We start from the raw sequence: 18,174 nt of genomic DNA, 5'->3' as shown, positions 1-18,174 counted from the left end.
TATTGGATTCCTGTTTTAACTACTCCACCTCCAAATTCAAATTCGAATTCATTTTTTCAAAATAATTCAGATACTAAAATAATAAAAAAATTAAAAATTAAAGCATTGAATTTGTAATTCTATTCTATTTTACAATTGAAATGTAAATCTACGATATCATATAAATTTATAAATATTAATATTACTTTTAATTTTAATAATTTATTAATAAAACTAAATACTAGATTAGTCAACTGTATACAGTACTTTATTATAGGTCAATTAAATATATTATTTTTATTTATTATTATAATTTAATTAATAGTATTTGACAATTATAAGATTCGACTATAAAAGTTTTTGACTTGTATAAATAATTGAAAATTATATATAAATTTATTGACAATTTATAATAGTAGAAAAATATGTAAAATAAATAAATTATTTAAAATAATATTAATTAATAGTCTTTAATTAAAAAATAGACTATAATAATAGGATATCATAATAGTAATCTAGCAAAACCCTACAATTGGAGAGCATGCAATTCACAATTTGTACTTTCCCATATTTTGAACATCAAATCATCATTAACATCAATTTGTGCAGAGCATGTAATGGAGAATGTGCATTTTCCCCTATTTTGAACGTCCATTCATCATTAAAATCAATTTGTGCCCTAACTTCATGTCTTAACACTTAACTTACATGATATTTATAGAATAGAAAATTGTTATATCCCTATTTATTTATTAAATCAATATATATTCATTAATTTTAAATAATTAAACATGTGATAATTATTCAATATAAAAAATATAATACATTTACTTGTATATATGCCATTCTCCAATTCGCTACATTATACATTTAGTTTATAATGGATAAGAATTGTAGAATATCCTTCATTGGCTTAACTTTGTGAAAAAAATATTAAGTTATGGACCCTTCATTGGGCACCTACAAGTTTTTAATTGTTGCTGCATAATCATAATCAATCCCTATTAAATTTCTTGATCATTTGATAGGTGAAAGTTGTGGTGAGTTTGATTTTCAGGAATATACCATCTTCTTCAATTCAATTTTCTTCTTAAAAAATTAAATTAAGCATATGACGAATCAATTTATATAAATGCTATGTTTGGTTGAAATCCATTCTTGTGATAAAAAGATATGAGAAAAAAAAAGTAAAACGAAAATAATAAAATTGAAATACATATTTTAGCATTGTTGAATATATAGACTTACTAATTTTGAAATTAATTTGAAAATTTTATCTATTATGTGAGAATTTAATTTAGCTATAACCAATTTCACACTAATTTTATTATATAAAATTCTAAATTAATTCTCACTTCATTCAAAATACATAAACTTTAGATTTGCAGATGAATTTATAAGTATATCTTTCAACATTTCTCATTAATAATCTTAAAACTCAAAAACACTTGAAAACAACAACCCATGACAATTTTTAAGTCACTAACAAACTCTTTTACAATTCCAAACTCAATAATTATAGTGACAAGTTTTGGATTTTGAAAATAAACAAAGGTTGCATCACAATTATTGAAATTTTTAGTCTTTGATGAGGTTTGCAAATTGTTTTAAATGGAAAATTGAAGAAAAGAGAAGTGAGAAGGGTGCGAAGAAAAAAAGACTTTGACAAACAATTTAATTTTGCTAGTTATTTTTTTGATGAAATTGAATAATTGAGAGATTAAAATAATCTTTTTATGTAAAATTAATAGAGAATCCAAATACTTTGAAAATTCAATTTGATTTTCACAATATATTAATTATTTTCACTAAGAAATAATAAGTTTGAGAGAAGAAAAGAACAATAATGAATCTTCAAACTGAAGTGATAATCATATAAATAGCATAAGGAGAAAAGAAAAAAAAAAATCAAAAGCTAGTAAAAGATAATTATTGAGAACAGAAAAAATAAATGGATCTCGCTAGGATACCATTGTGGTTCTCGATTAATATAAAGTGTTCTCTACTATTATATGCATTATTTTAAATAATTTATTAATTTTACGTATTTTTTCTACTAATACTCTTAGTTATTTATATAATTAAAATTAAATAAATGAATCTCATAGTTGTTAAATACTATGGATAAAATTTTAAAAGTAAATGAAGATTTTAACTAAGTATTATATAAAATTGACTAATTTAGTGCTCAATTATATTAATAGATTATTAAAATTAAAATATATTAATTTTTATAAGTTTAAATAATATTATAATACATTAACAGGACTCTAAAAAAACATAATAAAAGTTAAAATTAAATTTATCATATTTATAAAATAAAACATCCACTTTTTTTTATTTTATTTTACCAACCCAAATTTAAAATTCAAAATAAAATAAATTAAATAATCCGATGGAATCCAATAACTTAGAGAAGTCTTATATATATATATATATATATATATATATAATATCCTAATTTTCTTGAGCTTAAAACCCCTACCAAGTTCTGTAATATAATACTTATATTATATCCGTTTTTTAACTATTCAAGAATATATGTTTCCTTGTTCCTTGTTTTTGCACGATTTTAATCTTTAGTGAGGTTTATAAATTAGGTTCTTTACTGGTGACTAGATTGTAGAATTTTCTTGCATGTGGCATGAATATACATATATATATATATATATTTGAATTAAAGAACAAAAAAAGAAAAATTGAGACATTAAAATATTTAAAATTTAATTAAACAATTACTTGGCTTATAATTTTACACTATTATTTGGATTTATAAAATTATGAAAATTTTCATTTACATTTTATTCCATAACATGTGAAATATGATTACAATTTAATGGGTTAAAATATTGATCTATAATCATAGTCATAATTTCTTTTTTGAACAAATGATCATAAAGTACTTTAATGTCTCAAGATTTTGTTCTTTTTCACCAACAATAAAAGGAGGACTCATAGTGCTAACTTTTAAAATATAAGGACCAAATAATATTATTAATATAAAATAAAGAGTATGAAAGTGCGGCCGTTCTTACTTGCGCACATGAATTTAGAACCGTCGATAGATCATACCAGATCGAGTGATGACGCGCAGCAGCAGCCGGCAAAGGCATAAAAACGCAGCGTTTCAAAGTGTTGGGCGGGGTTTTAGCTACCTTCTTCAATCTTGCGCTGGCTGTTGTTCACTTTCAACTTGCAAACTGGTTACCTCTTGCAATCCAACAAATCTCATTTTGATAGTAAATGAAAGTGGTTTTGAAGAATATTACTTGATTCCAGGTTAGTGAACGAATATATATTCCATCAATGCATTTGTTTTGTATATTAGTTACAAGTTTTCTTTTAATTTATTTACATGCGAACCAAAATCAACTTCAGTTTTTCTTTCTGTTGAGGGATTGAACTTGGTATTCTAAGAAATGGGTAGTTGGTATATACGAGTGTATATGTATTTATATATAATTTTTTTTTTGCTGTCTTGCTTTCAGGGATAAGCAAAAAAGTTTGAATCCTTTTGGTTTGTAGGAGTAAGATATATTGCAAATATGCAAAATATTCATAGGGTTATATCGCGTTTTCCGACTGCAAATGGTGTGAGATTTGTGACAGAGAAAAGTAAACCCAGTTTTGGAAATGATACAAGGGGACTAAATAGTGTAATCGGAGCTTATCATGTTATTAGCACACGGGGTTTTTCAGCTAAGTCAGGTGGTGATGGTGAAAATGAAGGGAAAGATGATTGGGGGGGTGTAGTGGGAGGATCTTTTGGTGGGAGTGGACATGAAGTGAAAGATGATGGGGGGAGTGTAGTGGGGGGATCTTTTGGTGGGAATGGTTCTGATGATTTGGGTTGGGATTCTGCTTCATCGTGGTCGACTGGAATGACTAAGGATCATTTTGATGGACAGTTAGTGGGGTAGCAGACAGATTCTAGCTCGATTGTTGGTGGTCGGTTAAATGCTTCTGAGACTGCATTAGTCTCTAGTTTGCAGGAGATTGATGATAAGATAAGAGAACTTGAGGCGGAGAACAAGAAGGGAAAGGCTTTTGTGGATGGATGGGGTGAGAAGATGCGTGAGATGAGCGTGCTGTTGAAACAAGTAAGGGAGCCTGGTGCCAGAGGATCTTATCTGAAGGACTCGGAGAAGGCGGAGATGTACCGCTTGCATAAGGAGAATCCTGAAGTCTACACTGTTGAGAGGCTTGCTAAGGACTATAGGATTATGAGGCAGCGGGTGCATGCTATTCTTTGGCTGAAAGAACTTGAGGAGGAAGAGGAGAAAAAACTTGGTCATCCCTTGGACGACTCTGTTGAGCTCTTGCTTGATACTTGCCCAGAGTAAGTACTATATTCTGAAGTTAATCTGGGAGTTCTTATAGGGTAATAAATAAAACTGTATTTTGGAAAATGAAAATGACTTGCCATTATTCTTCACTTCTATTGGTTTATCAGATTTTGCCATACATTACTTGCTCATGGATAACTGGACGGCATGAAGACTTTAATTCATCTTGCATTTGTTTCCGAGCTTTTGTTTGGTATGGAAATTAAGATGTGGTCAGAAAAGCATCCAAACAAGCAAAAAGGAGATGTGTGTATATTCTCTTTTCCTTTGTTGTTAAAATTGGTGGTATTTCTTTATCCATAACCAGCTTTTTCAGGCATTGTCCAAGTGAAAAATCCATTTTGATCCTTAGTATTGTTAGATAGCAAATTGTATAGCATCAAAAACTGATGACTTCCAGAGTATTCAGCTTATCTCTCTATAATTTTCACTTTTTTGGTTTCCAGATTTTTTAATTCTCATGATCAAGAATTTCATATAGCATCCCTTCCTTACAAGCCTGATTTCAAGGTGATGCCAGAGGGTTGGGATGGTACCATCAAAGACCTGGATGAAGTCCACTATGAGATATCCATGAAAGAGGATGACATGCTGTATGAAGAATTCGTCCAGAAGATGAACTTCAATAAAATGAAGGTAAGTCCCGCGTGCATTTAACCTGGTTAAAAGAAGCTGAAAATCAACATCAGCATAATGCACTCTATGATGGTCTATGTTTTAGTACCTATTAGTACTGTTATTTTCTTAATGCCCCCATAGGCCCCATGCTTACCTCACTGTTATGTTTTCTCGTCTCATTTCCTTTGTAACCACTCACACAAAGGTTTGATTGAGCTTATATTCAAAAAGACAAGGCGAGACAGGTAAACCTGCATGTTTAGAGCTAAAATGGCTAATGTATTCTCATAGCAAATGTTACTCGAGGGCAAATGTCCGTCTGGCCTGAGGAAATTGGCTAAAGAGTTTAGGGATGAATTATGTTGCATATGCTGTTTTAAAAAACCAGTTTTACGACAAAAATTAATTTTTATTTTCAATGATTTCATTTATACCTTCTGTTTGCCATGACAGATGGCAGAGCAGGTAAAATGCCACAAGTATAGTAGGAGGCGTTCTTCTGAGGATTGGAACTTTACAGTGGAGAAACTGGGACCACGAGGAAAGCTTGGAGGTGGTGGCGGCTGGAAGTTTGTGAGCTTGCCAGACGGATCCAGCCGACCGCTGAATGAGACGGACAAAATGTATGTTAGACGAGAGACTCCCCGCCGCAGACGCAAGATTCTTCCTTGATCAAATTTGCACCATTAGATAGATATTAAAATCCTGTTTTTCTTGGTCATGGGAAAGAAGACAAATAAAATAGAAGGTATCAGAATGACATTGTTTTCTTGTAATTTTCTTGCATGGGGTGTGAGGTACTGAGGATGTTCTCGTCATCTTTATCATAACTAATTTTCCATTTACTCCATTATTGAGCGCGATTTTTTGTATGATCATGTTAGTAGTTAGAAAAACTCAGTAAACAGGCGCGAGAAGAAGGGTATGATCCAGAAGCATTGAGATATTTTCACACAAAAAGATAAAAACACACACCAGGCAAAAAGACTAAAGGATTTACAGCTGGTTAAACTCACAAGATATTGACATATTGTTACATGCTCTTAACTCCCATTCATTAACTCCAAAAATTGTTACACAAAAGTTATTCGGTTTTTCTTCACTCAATGGTATACGAAAATATTACAAGCCACAACACGTATGACAACAATGGTTGATCACCTCTACAAAAATGGGATAAAGCAGCTGCTTCAAGGAACCCCAAAAAATAAAAACAGATAGTTATCGCAGAGGAAAATGAAATGACACTGTCAATTTAGTTTCTCTCTAGCTAGCTAAGTGGCTTGGGGAGCTGTTGAACATGCTGTGCCACATATATGCTCTAGAAAGTACCATCTCTAGTTCTTGGTGTGTCCAGTTCTGAGTTGGAAGGTGTTGAAGAAACATCACCATCTCTTGAAAATCAAGTTTCTGAAGCTTATCTGACCACTGGAGGAGTACAACACATCATAAGAAATCAGTTGTATGCTACCAAGCAGCTATTGAGAAAAGAAAAAAAAAAATGTGGCGGGTCGGGGTGGGCATAATTTGTTGCAGCAGTACTGCATTTCAAGCATGAAAAATAGAACCCAGTAAATTACCATCAATCAAAAAAAAGAAGTGATTATGACTCTCACCGTTAAAAGAAAACTGGCATATATGTACACAAGGAAATCTGGCAATGCATCTCCTTCGGCAAGGTATGTGTCCCACAGGCGGGTAACAAGATGAAAAGGGATCTAATGAAACAGAAAGGTAAGATGGCTTTAAATTAAATAGTAAAAGCAAAAGAACTGCCAAAATTCTCAGTTAGAAATCAAAACTTAGAATCAGGCCACTTTCTAAACTAAATGTCAAAATTTCAAAATATTTGAGAGTGAGAAATTAAACCTCGCGTATTAAAAGACAGTTGAACCAGCGAAAAGCAAATTGAAGAAATTCAAGCCCTTGCTCTTCCATGTGCCTTGAAACAGGTTCTGGTTTTCAAAAAGAAAAGAAAGAAAGACCAGATATAACATGTATACTTGACCATAAAAAGCATAAATAAATTCATTTATAAGCTGGGTTATGCATATAAGAGTGATGGTAACATTTTGCGAATACTGTGAGCATCAAATCCATGTGCTAGTGAAATCAGCTTAGGAACGCTGATGCATTCTTAAGGAAAGAACAAACATCCAGATGGCAGAAAGAAACCAAGAAGCTATTTTATAGCAGCACATCAAACTATGTTCCAAGAAGCTATTCTTATAGCAGCAAATCAAACTATGTTCTTTTGGTCCTCGACCAAGAGAACAGGAGGTACTTCTCAGAGAGTAAGGGACTCATGGGCTCTGTTGGTACACACAGGAATAATATGGATTTGGACTTGTGGGTACAAAATACAGACCCTATCTCTTAAAGAAAAAAGAAAGAAAGAGGAAGTGTTTACCATCGATCCGCCTAACCAGTTCCTTCAACTTAAACACAAGTCTCTGTATTCCTGGTTGAGCAAATGTGTAATGGTCTTGCATGCCATCTAGTAACTTTGATAGGCACCCATAACAATCAGCCTCTATGTTAGAGATTTTATCTTGAGATAGATCAGATATGGACCAATTCTCGATGTCTCCTTCCAAGTGTTCTGACAAGAAAACAACCAGGAAGGGTGTAGCAAGATCATTTATTCCCTGAACATATCCACTTGCAGGATGCCGAATTGCCCTGGAAAGAATTCAAGAAACATAACAACTGAAGAGAAACAGATTACTGCTAGAACAACAATGAAGTATTCGACTGAGGACATTTACAACATACAACACATTATAACCAAATTCTTTTTTTCTACTGTTGAAATAACATAATTTCAGGAACAGGAAATGCGAGATCTTGGAACCAAAATAAGAATGTTTAATGCAAGTTATAATGAAAAAAGCAGGTGATGCATACAAATGGGATAAGAATTCAGTGTATCACCAAAAATACAAAAGCAATACAAGAGTTCTTCCCAATATCTAGGAACTGTATCAAATGGAGTCATGTACGAAGTATTGGATATGGATGCATGTTCTGGGTTGGACTTGGCTGTTTTTCAACGTGTTCTTAGATTTTGCACCTTGTTTGAACTTTGAAGCATCAAAACATCATATCCATGCCCAAGTATCAGTACCTTACACATTTTCTCGTGGTAGATTCTGGACTTATTGAGTTAAATACCTAATGTATTGCATGTCTTCTACTATCTAAGGAAAACTCTTGTCATGTTCCCCCCTGCCCCATATCCCTAAATAGACAACTCAAGGCATAATCACAGAGCAATCCCACAGAAGATATGGCAAACAAAATCATCATGAGACATGACAAAATCTATTTTTCTTGTAATTTTGTAGAAATAAAATGGGACAGAGGAACAGCTATACTGGAAGAACTTTAGAGATCACGCCCCAAGACGTGGGACTTCATCCAGACTGCCTGTATAGAACATGTTTGAACAAACTTAACACCATTCCAAGATTTTAGCCAGAGAGGAATTTGTCAACATATTCACCTCTAAAAACATCAATAGCCATATGCACTATGGTTATGGGTATATGCTGGTAACTGATAGCCAGCAAACGAAAGAAACAATTTATATATTGTTCCACTTAATGATACATACAACTAAGCCAACTTGTCATTAGTCCTTATATAAACCCATGCCTTCATAACTGGCAGCTAATGCATCTGTTTTGTAGCACAACAGTAACCATATCAATAGATAAAAGCAAAACAATTCCACAAGTTATAAAATAGAACATTATAGGTAGTACAGATAGAAATATAAAGGCAAAATATATTGGAACTATGGAAGCTCTGATGGCTGCCATCCTTAAAGTCTAAGTCTATGCTCGAATCTGAGTCCACATTGAGATCCGGGCTCAAATGATTATGGAATTGACATTACAAAATCATAGAAGCCCATCTTGTACTTAGAATGCTAGTTTGCATTGACTAATGTGGGATACACTATTTAATGAGGATATGAAATTGAATGGATTGAGCTCATGTTATGCACCCAATCACAGGTATCTAGGTTGTTCAAGTCAAGGGCATAACTGTGCACGGATTACAGGTGATGGTTACAAGAATGGCGGGGAAGTGAACACTACCCAAAGGGAAGTTATCTTCAATTTAGTTTTATGCAGTTTTATTCAGTTCATTTCTGGGGTAGTAGTTCCTGATGTTAGTTAGTTATTAAGTAGAGGGATGGTTTCCTTATCATGTATAGCTAGCCATTTCCTAGTATCCTGGTGTTGTATTTAAGTAAAGTTCCTTAATAAAAGACAACGCAGAATTTCAGAGGAAGGTTTTTGAGTTACATAAAATCAAGAGATCATTGAGATTTACTCCATAAAAGGTTTTTGAGTTCTATAAAATCAAGAATTGTCAAGAGTTCCTCAATAAAAGACCAAGTACAGTTCCAGAAAAAAGGTATTTGAGTTCCATATGCTCAAGAGATTGTTGGGTTCTCTCTTAATGAGCCCTTATCCTTTAAATTGTAGTTGAATAACTTCATAACTAGTTCTCAAACCTGGGACTTTTACCAGCTTCCCTAGTCACATCTACTTCAAAGCTAAAACTAAGATTCAGTTGAACATATCTAACTTGTAAGAGTTTTATCTTTCCTATTTTAACCTGGACCAATTTGAATCGATCCCCTTAAACAAAGACTACCAGCAATATCTGCCTATACTAGAAGTGTTGAAAAAGATGAGCAAGATTTCTTTGAAAAATAGCAGAGAGTCTAACCAATTATTAACTGAAGACACAAATCAGAATAGTTTCCATAATTAATCAAATCATCATGTTCAAGGCACAAGAATAATCTAATCATTCTCTTGCATGCAAGACTACAGTCAGAATACTTGAAAATAGTGAATGGAAAGATGATATTAATATCTGACCATGTATAAAGAATGCGCTCCAAGGATTTCTGAACTTGTGCTTGCTGAAAGAAAGTCACATCAGGTACTGTTCTTGGACAATCAACAGAAATCTGAAAAGAAAAAAAAAAAGAGTAAAGGAAAGTAATGGCAAATATCAAGAACATGGGACATGGGATCAACAACAAACATGCATGCACATTCAATCAGGAATACCAATACCTGGCGAAGCATATTGATCTCGTCATCTGAACGTTCTGTATCTGGAATGTCATAAAATTGATCAACACAATCAAGATACTCGAGCCGCTTCCTTCTCAAAACCCCCTCCCTTCTATCTGAATTAGGCGGTGCATATCCCTGTTGTCAGCTCATATTTAAATTCACAACAAGCAAGCAAAATATTTTTCATAGAAGAACAGCCATCTTTAACATTGTAAGAGGCTGTTTTAGGTTGCGCCACACAAGTCAGAAGTAATGATCCCATATACATGCTAATCCCTTCTAATGATTATAATAACAAAAATTAGCAAATTCACTAGCCATTGGGATTTACTAGAGACACCGTATACAGAATGCATATGCATGGCTTTCAACTCCAGGAAACATGTCAATTGCCATCACAATAACATGAATGCCTAATAATTATGGTCTTCAGTATACACTCTAAGTGTGTGTGCATTGACGTGCCTGTGATTGTGAGTGGGATTATAAGAAACCAAAACAAACTCCAGGTTGTAGACCATACATCAGGTCTTAAATGGAAAGAAAATTCAAGATAGGCAAGCTTACCAAGAGAAGCCTCCAAACATTGGGGCGCATGTATGGTGGGACACCACTCCAAGCTAACTCCCGCAATCTCTCTGCACAATCAATTAGAAAAATGAAAATATTATAGCATATGAAATGTGTTATTATCTAGATTAAAAGAAATTAAAATAAGACCAAAAGTCATATGGTAAAGATTGACCTAAACCTCAACCAAAGTTAAAATCATCAATGAGAAAATAATCATAGGACATAATTGCAAAATAGAAATTTATATCATCGACCAGCATAGCAGAACACAACCCATTGTTGATGAACATAAACATAAATGAGTTATATGAAGCAAAAGTGGAAACATACCACAAGCCAATGAATTACAGAATTAAGAATAGTACAGAAACCCCATTTATAAATGCACTACCAAGAAGCGGTTGGCAGTAAGTCCAACAAATGATATCTAAAACTGCATGAAGATGAGAAAGTTAAGGTCCTTTAAAATCACACAGGTTATTCCATTGGCAACCGAGTTTCTGAGTTGTGCAAAGTCTGCATGACCGGCAATGTTTCTTACAGACCCTAGTATTCCAGATTAGCACATTACTGTCTAAACCTGATGGTAGAGGGAAGCATTTGGGAGTTTAATTTCATGGATAAAAAACATAAGCTAATGATACTTCACATATACTTCAAATCAGATACAGAAGTCTCCTTTTGATTTGCTGTATCATGAAACTTCAAAATCTTGATCCATGTTTTCGGCTTTTCTCTCATTGTAGCAGTATCTAGCATATTCATCCTTTCTTACTGCAACAAGATTGCTCTTTGTTTCAGTGCAGCTAATGAAGAAGACCTTTAGCTACTACTTTTCTCATAAGCCTTAATTCAGCCAATTTAAGTCATTATATATCTTGGCTTGGTATGTCATTATAGATAAGCACTCTTTCTGATCTTTAAGTCCTTCAGGTTTTTCTACAAGTGTTTCACAGTTGAGTCTCATTGCCTAATTGGAAGTGCTAACAGTTACGTAACAAAGAAATTCCCAGGAGTATTTGTAAAATGACAGCATATGAGTTATTCTCCTACACTTTGACAAAAGAGAAATTCATTGTTGATTTGCATTCGTGGGCATCCATGCCTCCCAAGTCTCTCTCTCCCTTCTTTCTCTTCATGCATCATTCTCTTCCTTCTTGTCTTCGTCTTTCTCATCTTGGCAGATGCTTAATGACATCAACTCAACCATTCTTCTTATGTTCTACATCCTAAAAACATTATTTCCATAATTGTAAATCTTCCTCCCTTAATAAAATAGCCAGCATTAAAAAATCACATTCACATTAACCATCCTTGAAATTACACTTTTACTAAAAGGCCAGGAGTATCAGCAGCTAGAGTATCTGAGTCTAGAAAGTAAATTGCCGCCATTCTTTCTTGATCTGAAGGTTAGTTGCGGAGGAATTAGATAAAAAGGAAATGGTAAGACAGAAAGAAGGCGAAAGGAAAGACAGATACATATCCTTCCCTCTGCTCATTTGGTTAACATAAGGAATAAATAGAAAAATATAGAAGTGTTTGTGACCAAAAAGCCCATATAAATAAGATTTTTTGTTATTCGGAAGTATTAGGTTGGAAGGAGAACAAAATAGCAACTTTTTTGTTTACTATTCCCAAATTGGACATATTGTTTTATACTGGCCCATGTGAGGGAAAGGACATTCAAACAATGGTTTCATTAATCATAAGTAAAAGATTTAGACAACTACGTCATCCCAGGTGGTGCTAACTGCTACCTACAGCTCCTAATTAATGCATGCAATTTGTGTTGCATCTTCCCTTGTGTGATCCTTCATCTAATTAAACATTGTAGTTCAGTCTTATTTTTCAGTTTATTTCTTAACTTTCCAGCAATCTATGCTAAAAAGCATAGCTAAAAGATACGAATTTTACAAAGCTCTTCCATTATGTTGATTAGTACAAAAAGCATAATGGAACTTTAGTTAATTCAAGATGATTTTAATTCAGCAAATTCAAGAATCTTAGTAACCACCACTGACCAGCTACATTTCTTAAGTTTCCAAGACTTAACATTCCATACATCAAGTAATTAAATCCAGTAATAAATCTTAATAGACTGATTTTACTAGGTCTATTACACTCTCATCCATATTCAACCGGTATTTCTTTTATCTAACCTGCTTTTTCAAGCGTACTCCATATGAAAATTCAGACTTTGATCTCTAGTGTTGTAAGGACCTCTGCTTTTTCATCTTTCAACTCTACATGCAGTTTTCTTTAAAGACCATATCATTATGTGCCCGCGCCTTTGTCATTGTTTAATTTGACAGATCAAGCTGATCTTCCATTATGCAGTTAAAAAACATACTGTAACTGGCAACATATAACTTCATAAAAAAGATTAGATTCATCTCATACCTAAGCATCCCTAACATATATCTTAATTTCACATATTCAAACTTTTATCAAGAAGACACTAATATAAATTAAAGAATAAAGGATAAGACAAAAACTGCATAGAAATATACCTAATATTACTGTTGTTCCCGATAGCTCCTTAGTGAATTTCATAATTCTTGCAGAATCTGTAGCTCTAGCACCCATAGGGGATTTCTGACTGTCTTTGGGTTTGGTCTCAATATTGGACATTGATGGTTTCAGCTTGTTTGTAGCTGCGCTAATATTAAGCTTGCCCGTACTCCGGGCTTCTGCCTATATGATAAATAAGATTCTCGTTAAACACGACATTAAAATCAGTACAGAAAACATTTCAACAGACAAACTGGGTATCCATCGTCTATATCACCTCCCTCGACATGTCCATTCGATCACTTGTACCAGCATCATTTTCTGAGAAGCTCCTCCCAAAACTAGGAGATCTTTCTTGCAAACTTGGGTCCTCCGGCGGATCTGTTTTTCTGGTCAATAATACTTTACCAGGAATACTGCGTCCTTTAAGCAGCCTTGATTGCAAAAGGATTTATAAGGAAAAAAAAAAGCATCTTTGAAGACATCACAATTTAAAATATAAAATTCATAGCTAGCAGGAAAAAATGTTGTCAAAGGAGCGCCTTAAGCTATAAGAATGTCAAAAATGTTTCTTAACTATAGAACTGATAAAGGATAATACTTTTCAAGCACAATATCACTGCACATACACGTGGGCGGACAAATATGAATTTGCACATGTACAGACAGAGAGAAAGAAGTAGAGCCGGGACGCAGAAAGATCATCAGTATCATTTCATAGAAGGACCTAAGTACTTGGCTGGAATCAATTGTGAAAGATCATGTTATCTGGGGAATGATTGTATTTGCTTCAAAATTCCTTATCTTTTTACTTATTTTTTTATTGAATTGATTCTAGCAACTATGAAGTTTCCAAACATGAGAATTTCTACTAAACAGAATTTAATTACAAATTCTTGCATATCAAGTCAAATTTAATAACAGCATATTGAGCATAAAGATCAAACATTTTGCTGCAAAGTTATCTTTCACATTGATCTCTGTCAAACTCATCACAAACAAACATATGCATTTTAAATGCTATAATTTACGAACAAATGCTTTGCTTTTGGTTGATGAAAAACTGAATCAACTGATTCCTAAGCTAAATTAAGAGATCTGAATAATCCAACACTAAGAAAGTCTCGAGAACAAAAGCGAATACTAATGAAAGCAAAATCTGAATCTTTTGAAACTTAAATGCTAAGCATACGTAAACATTGTGGAAATGGATTCATTTTCCAAGAAAATAAAGAATCGAAACTCAAACTGTGGAATTAAAAAAGATAATTTAGAGAGATCTGTAAATCGAAAGATGAATCAGAAATTGGCGTACCCTTGGACATTTTTGAGAGTTTGGTTAAATCTCGAATCAACACTCCAACCGCTGTGGTCGCTGTGGTTGTTCTTCATTGCTGTGTTCCTTCTTGCTTCTTCTTCTTCTTCTTCTTCTTCTTAATTTTCTGCTAATGATTGGTGATGTTTTATTTTGCTTTTATTTTCGGTTTTTCTTTCTCTTTATTGTTTCCTTTTTAGTGACCAAAATAACAGTCGAAATACGTTTTTGGTCCAAAACGAAAATCACATGGAATATATTTGGCTAAATTGAATTGAATTCATTCAATTTGAATTGGTCCGTCATAATTATCATCATAATAATTATGAGAAAAGATCGTATTAATCCTCAAACTTCACATTAAATCTCCGCTATATAAAAATATTTTTTCTAGAAAATTAGGATATAATTTTTATTTTAATATAATTTAATCCTAGTATCTAATAAAAATAATTAAATAGTATTTTCCATTAACAACTTTTAATCAAATAATATTACTAGAAATATATAGAGTATAATTTTACTAAATTAGAGTAAAATTCTACATTTCAATAATATTTAATTCTAATTTCTAACAGCAATAATAATGAAATTTAATCCTAATTTCTAATAAAAATAATAACTAAATAATATATTCAATTTTAGACTAAATTCAAATTGCGACACATAAAGGAAAGGTCATTGATTTAACCGGTATATGTATATAAATTGTTAAAATTAATTTTGAGATACTTTTATAATAATTTTTAGATTTATTATTTATATAATATATATAATGCTAATTATTTTTATTGGACAATGGGATCAAATAATATAAGATTAAATAGTTTTACTTTATCTCAAATAGAAAAGCTATTTTTATAGAGTTTGACACTTAGCATGTTCAAGAACTAAATTAATATTTTTTTGTGAATTGAATATTTTTAGTGGAGTGAATCAACCATTTTTAGTATATATATATATATATATATATATATATGTATTAATTTCTAAAATCTAAATTTTTTTTGACACATATGCTTAATTTTTGACACGTAGGACTTTTAAGTTTATATTTTATTTTATAATTTTTCTATTAATTTATAAATTATATTTCTAATTAAACACTAAGTCTAATGCTAAAAAGTAATATATTAATTATATTTATATATTATATTAACTAATAAGTAATTTCTTAATCAAATAATGATACTAATTCTATCCTAAAAAATAGTATATTAAATATATTTTAATATTTTATTAATTAATATATTAATTAGATAATAATTCTAATTCTATAAAATACATCTTAAACTATATTTTTAATATTATATTCAATAATAAATTAATTTTTTAATTATATAATAAAATTTTAATTCTATCAACTTATATATACTAAAATTATTAATAAATAATTTTAAACAATTTTTATATATTGCACTAATAAAAATTTTAAAAAGTTAATAACATTTAAATATAGTTAGTTTGCCATTTTTTAATAATATTATAAATTAATATTATTATTAAATTATATCTATCAATTTAATTTTATAATCAAAATAATAATAACAGTCGTCCAACGCACGGATAAACGACTAGTTATATAGTATATTTTCTAAAAAATTAAAATCTCAGCTTATTTATCGACTATAAGTTCATAAACCAAAGTAATTATACTTATAGCACGTTATTTTAATTTTTATAATCTTTTTTATGTATAATTTATAATGGAGAAAATTGATTTTTGACTAGTGTTTTGTTCTTTTAACAATTTTTTGTATTTTTAATCTTTACACTTTTATTTTTATTGACTTGGATTGGAAAAATCTATTGAGTTGATGAAAGGAAATTCTTTTTGAGTATTTCTTATTAAATTTTTGAAGCATTTGCATCCTCAAACTCTTATATTTTGACATTAATCCCTAATACTATTTTCTTTAGCAATATTAATCCTTTGTGTAATACCCGAAATTTTTCCTTTAGTAAATGATAATATTAATAATAATTAACAAATGAGTTTTTATTTAAAATTATTTTACTTTATTTTTATTTGGTTTAAATTGGAATGATTTAAATGGAGATTTTAATGCTAAACAAATAAGGGAGTTATTTTCTATATCCAATTAGTTTAATTTTAAGAAATTAATTAATTAAATTCTTTGAGAAATAAATTATATTTTTAGTTATTCAAATTTTTTCCCCAAATGAATATATAAATTAAATTCTATATTTTAGAGTTATGAAAGAATTTATAAATGATATTTTATAAAAGAATTATTGGAAAAAATGACATTTTAATTGGCTAATGATGTTAAATTTTAGTTAGAAAATATTTACCAAATTGATTAATTAAATTAATTGTGTATTAGGACTAAATTGGAAATTTATTTTGGAATAAGGATTAAAAGTATAATTTTATTAATATGGGGTTTTAATGAAAATTTGTACGTTTGGTATTTTTGTAATTAAATATATGTCGGCAAGGGCTTTTTGGTAATTTTACATTTAAAAGTAAGGAGTAAATATATAATTATATATTTTCAATAATTCTAATTTGGCCCAAATTAAATAGTTAGGGGCTTAATTAAAAAAGTTTAAGGGTTAATCAAAAATTTTGTAGGACGAAATTACGGTAATTAAAAAAGTTGAGGGACTAAATGGTAATGAAGAAAGGTTCAAGGACCAATTGTCGATATGTAAAAAAAGAAACAAAGAAAAGAGGAAGGGGATCGGTGTGTCGGGGACGAGAGGAGAGGGAGAAGGAAGAAGGATCAGGTCCGTGCCGGTCGTCTGGGGAGCGGCGGAGCGGCAGCAAGTGCAAGGAAGAAGGCAGTGGCTTCCTGATGCTATTCCAACTGTTTCCTGCGTGCTTTGGCAGCGTTTTTGGTCTCAAAATGACCGGTGAGTTGAGGGCTTTTCTTTTGGGAGTAGCGGCATCGCAAATGGTAGCCGGAGTTGGTAGTTGCGGTGGAGAGAGAAAGTGGGTGGCATCCGACATTTTGACCGATCGGAAGGGCAAATATCCGGACTCTCCTCAGCTCAAGCTTTCCAATGGCACCGGTTTCGTGGCGATCGGACTCCATTTGAAAATCGACGGCCGAGATCGTCAGTAAATCTCTTCGGATGATCGGGGATCGGATCAGAAGATCAGAAGTGGGGATCATCATCAGCGCGTCGTTTCGAGTCCGATGGTGCATCTAGTTCGTCGATCGGACTCCGGAGGCTGGAGGCGAGTCGACTGAGCGATCAAGCGTCTCGGTAATTTCTCTGGCTCGTTGATTTTAGAATTCTTTGGTAAATCGCATGTTATTGAATTGTGTTGAGCAATAGAAATATTATTCGTTAAAATAATTATTTGTGGAACTGCTTGCCTTTAATCGAGAATTATGATATGTGGCGGAGTCGGAAAAAACAGTGAAGTCTTGGGGACCCGACTCCCATTAAAATGAATTGTTGAATATTTGAAGTGTTTTCTAGCAGGTCCTGGACCCGTTTTACGGGGGGTAAATGTTTGTATTTTAGGGGAGGTTCTACCGAATTTTCGATAGAATTTACCCGAGTCGAGATTTTTAGACAGTCAGTTCTAGGAATCTAGACCTAAGGTTAATTGTCAAATGTTTCAACGTTATTGATTAATTATTTTCCGTAATTAGATAATCCGTCAGTTCGGCTCGCTCCACCCGAGGCATCGGAGTAGAGCTAGGAGGTCGTCAAAGTTGTGACTTAAAGTCATATGTCTATTTATAAA

General features: G+C 32.0%; 2 protein-coding genes across 2 annotated transcripts; one reads left to right on the top strand and one right to left on the bottom strand.

The window, feature by feature from the left end:
• Positions 1–3,025: 3,025 nt before the first annotated feature.
• On the top strand, positions 3,026–5,793 carry LOC8263158 (protein GAMETE CELL DEFECTIVE 1, mitochondrial). The gene is given in 4 exon segments (XM_048377954.1): positions 3,026–3,258; positions 3,468–4,318; positions 4,772–4,961; positions 5,397–5,793. Coding segments are annotated over 3 exon segments (1,203 nt in total). The 5' UTR covers positions 3,026–3,258; positions 3,468–3,524; the 3' UTR covers positions 5,616–5,793.
• Positions 5,794–5,971: 178 nt separating this feature from the next.
• Positions 5,972–14,703, bottom strand: LOC8263160 (TBC1 domain family member 22B). Its single transcript, XM_025159325.2, has 10 exons — positions 14,448–14,703; positions 13,410–13,566; positions 13,132–13,315; positions 10,616–10,686; positions 10,046–10,183; positions 9,845–9,936; positions 7,354–7,625; positions 6,813–6,898; positions 6,560–6,661; positions 5,972–6,371 (listed from the first exon to the last, which is right to left on the bottom strand). The coding sequence occupies exons 1-10, from the start codon at positions 14,522–14,524 to the stop codon at positions 6,210–6,212; spliced, it is 1,341 nt and encodes a 446-aa protein (XP_025015093.2). The 5' UTR covers positions 14,525–14,703; the 3' UTR covers positions 5,972–6,209.
• Positions 14,704–18,174: the final 3,471 nt, after the last annotated feature.

This window comes from Ricinus communis, chromosome 8, assembly GCF_019578655.1.
Source record: "Ricinus communis isolate WT05 ecotype wild-type chromosome 8, ASM1957865v1, whole genome shotgun sequence".
Taxonomy (NCBI): domain Eukaryota; kingdom Viridiplantae; phylum Streptophyta; class Magnoliopsida; order Malpighiales; family Euphorbiaceae; genus Ricinus; species Ricinus communis.
Note: the sequence above shows the minus strand (reverse complement) of the source record. Positions and strands in the feature narration are given on the sequence as shown.

Excerpts from the sequence above, each read along its gene's own strand:
- LOC8263160 (XM_025159325.2), bottom strand. The coding sequence starts at position 14,524 with ATGAAGAACAACCACAGCGACCACAGCGGTTGGAGTGTTGATTCGAGA. Across the intron at positions 13,567-14,447 it reads ACTCTCAAAAATGTCCAAGG|GCTGCTTAAAGGACGCAGTA; the intron begins GTACGCCAATTT and ends TTTGCAATCAAG. Across the intron at positions 9,937-10,045 it reads AGATCAATATGCTTCGCCAG|ATTTCTGTTGATTGTCCAAG; the intron begins GTATTGGTATTC and ends TTTTCTTTTCAG.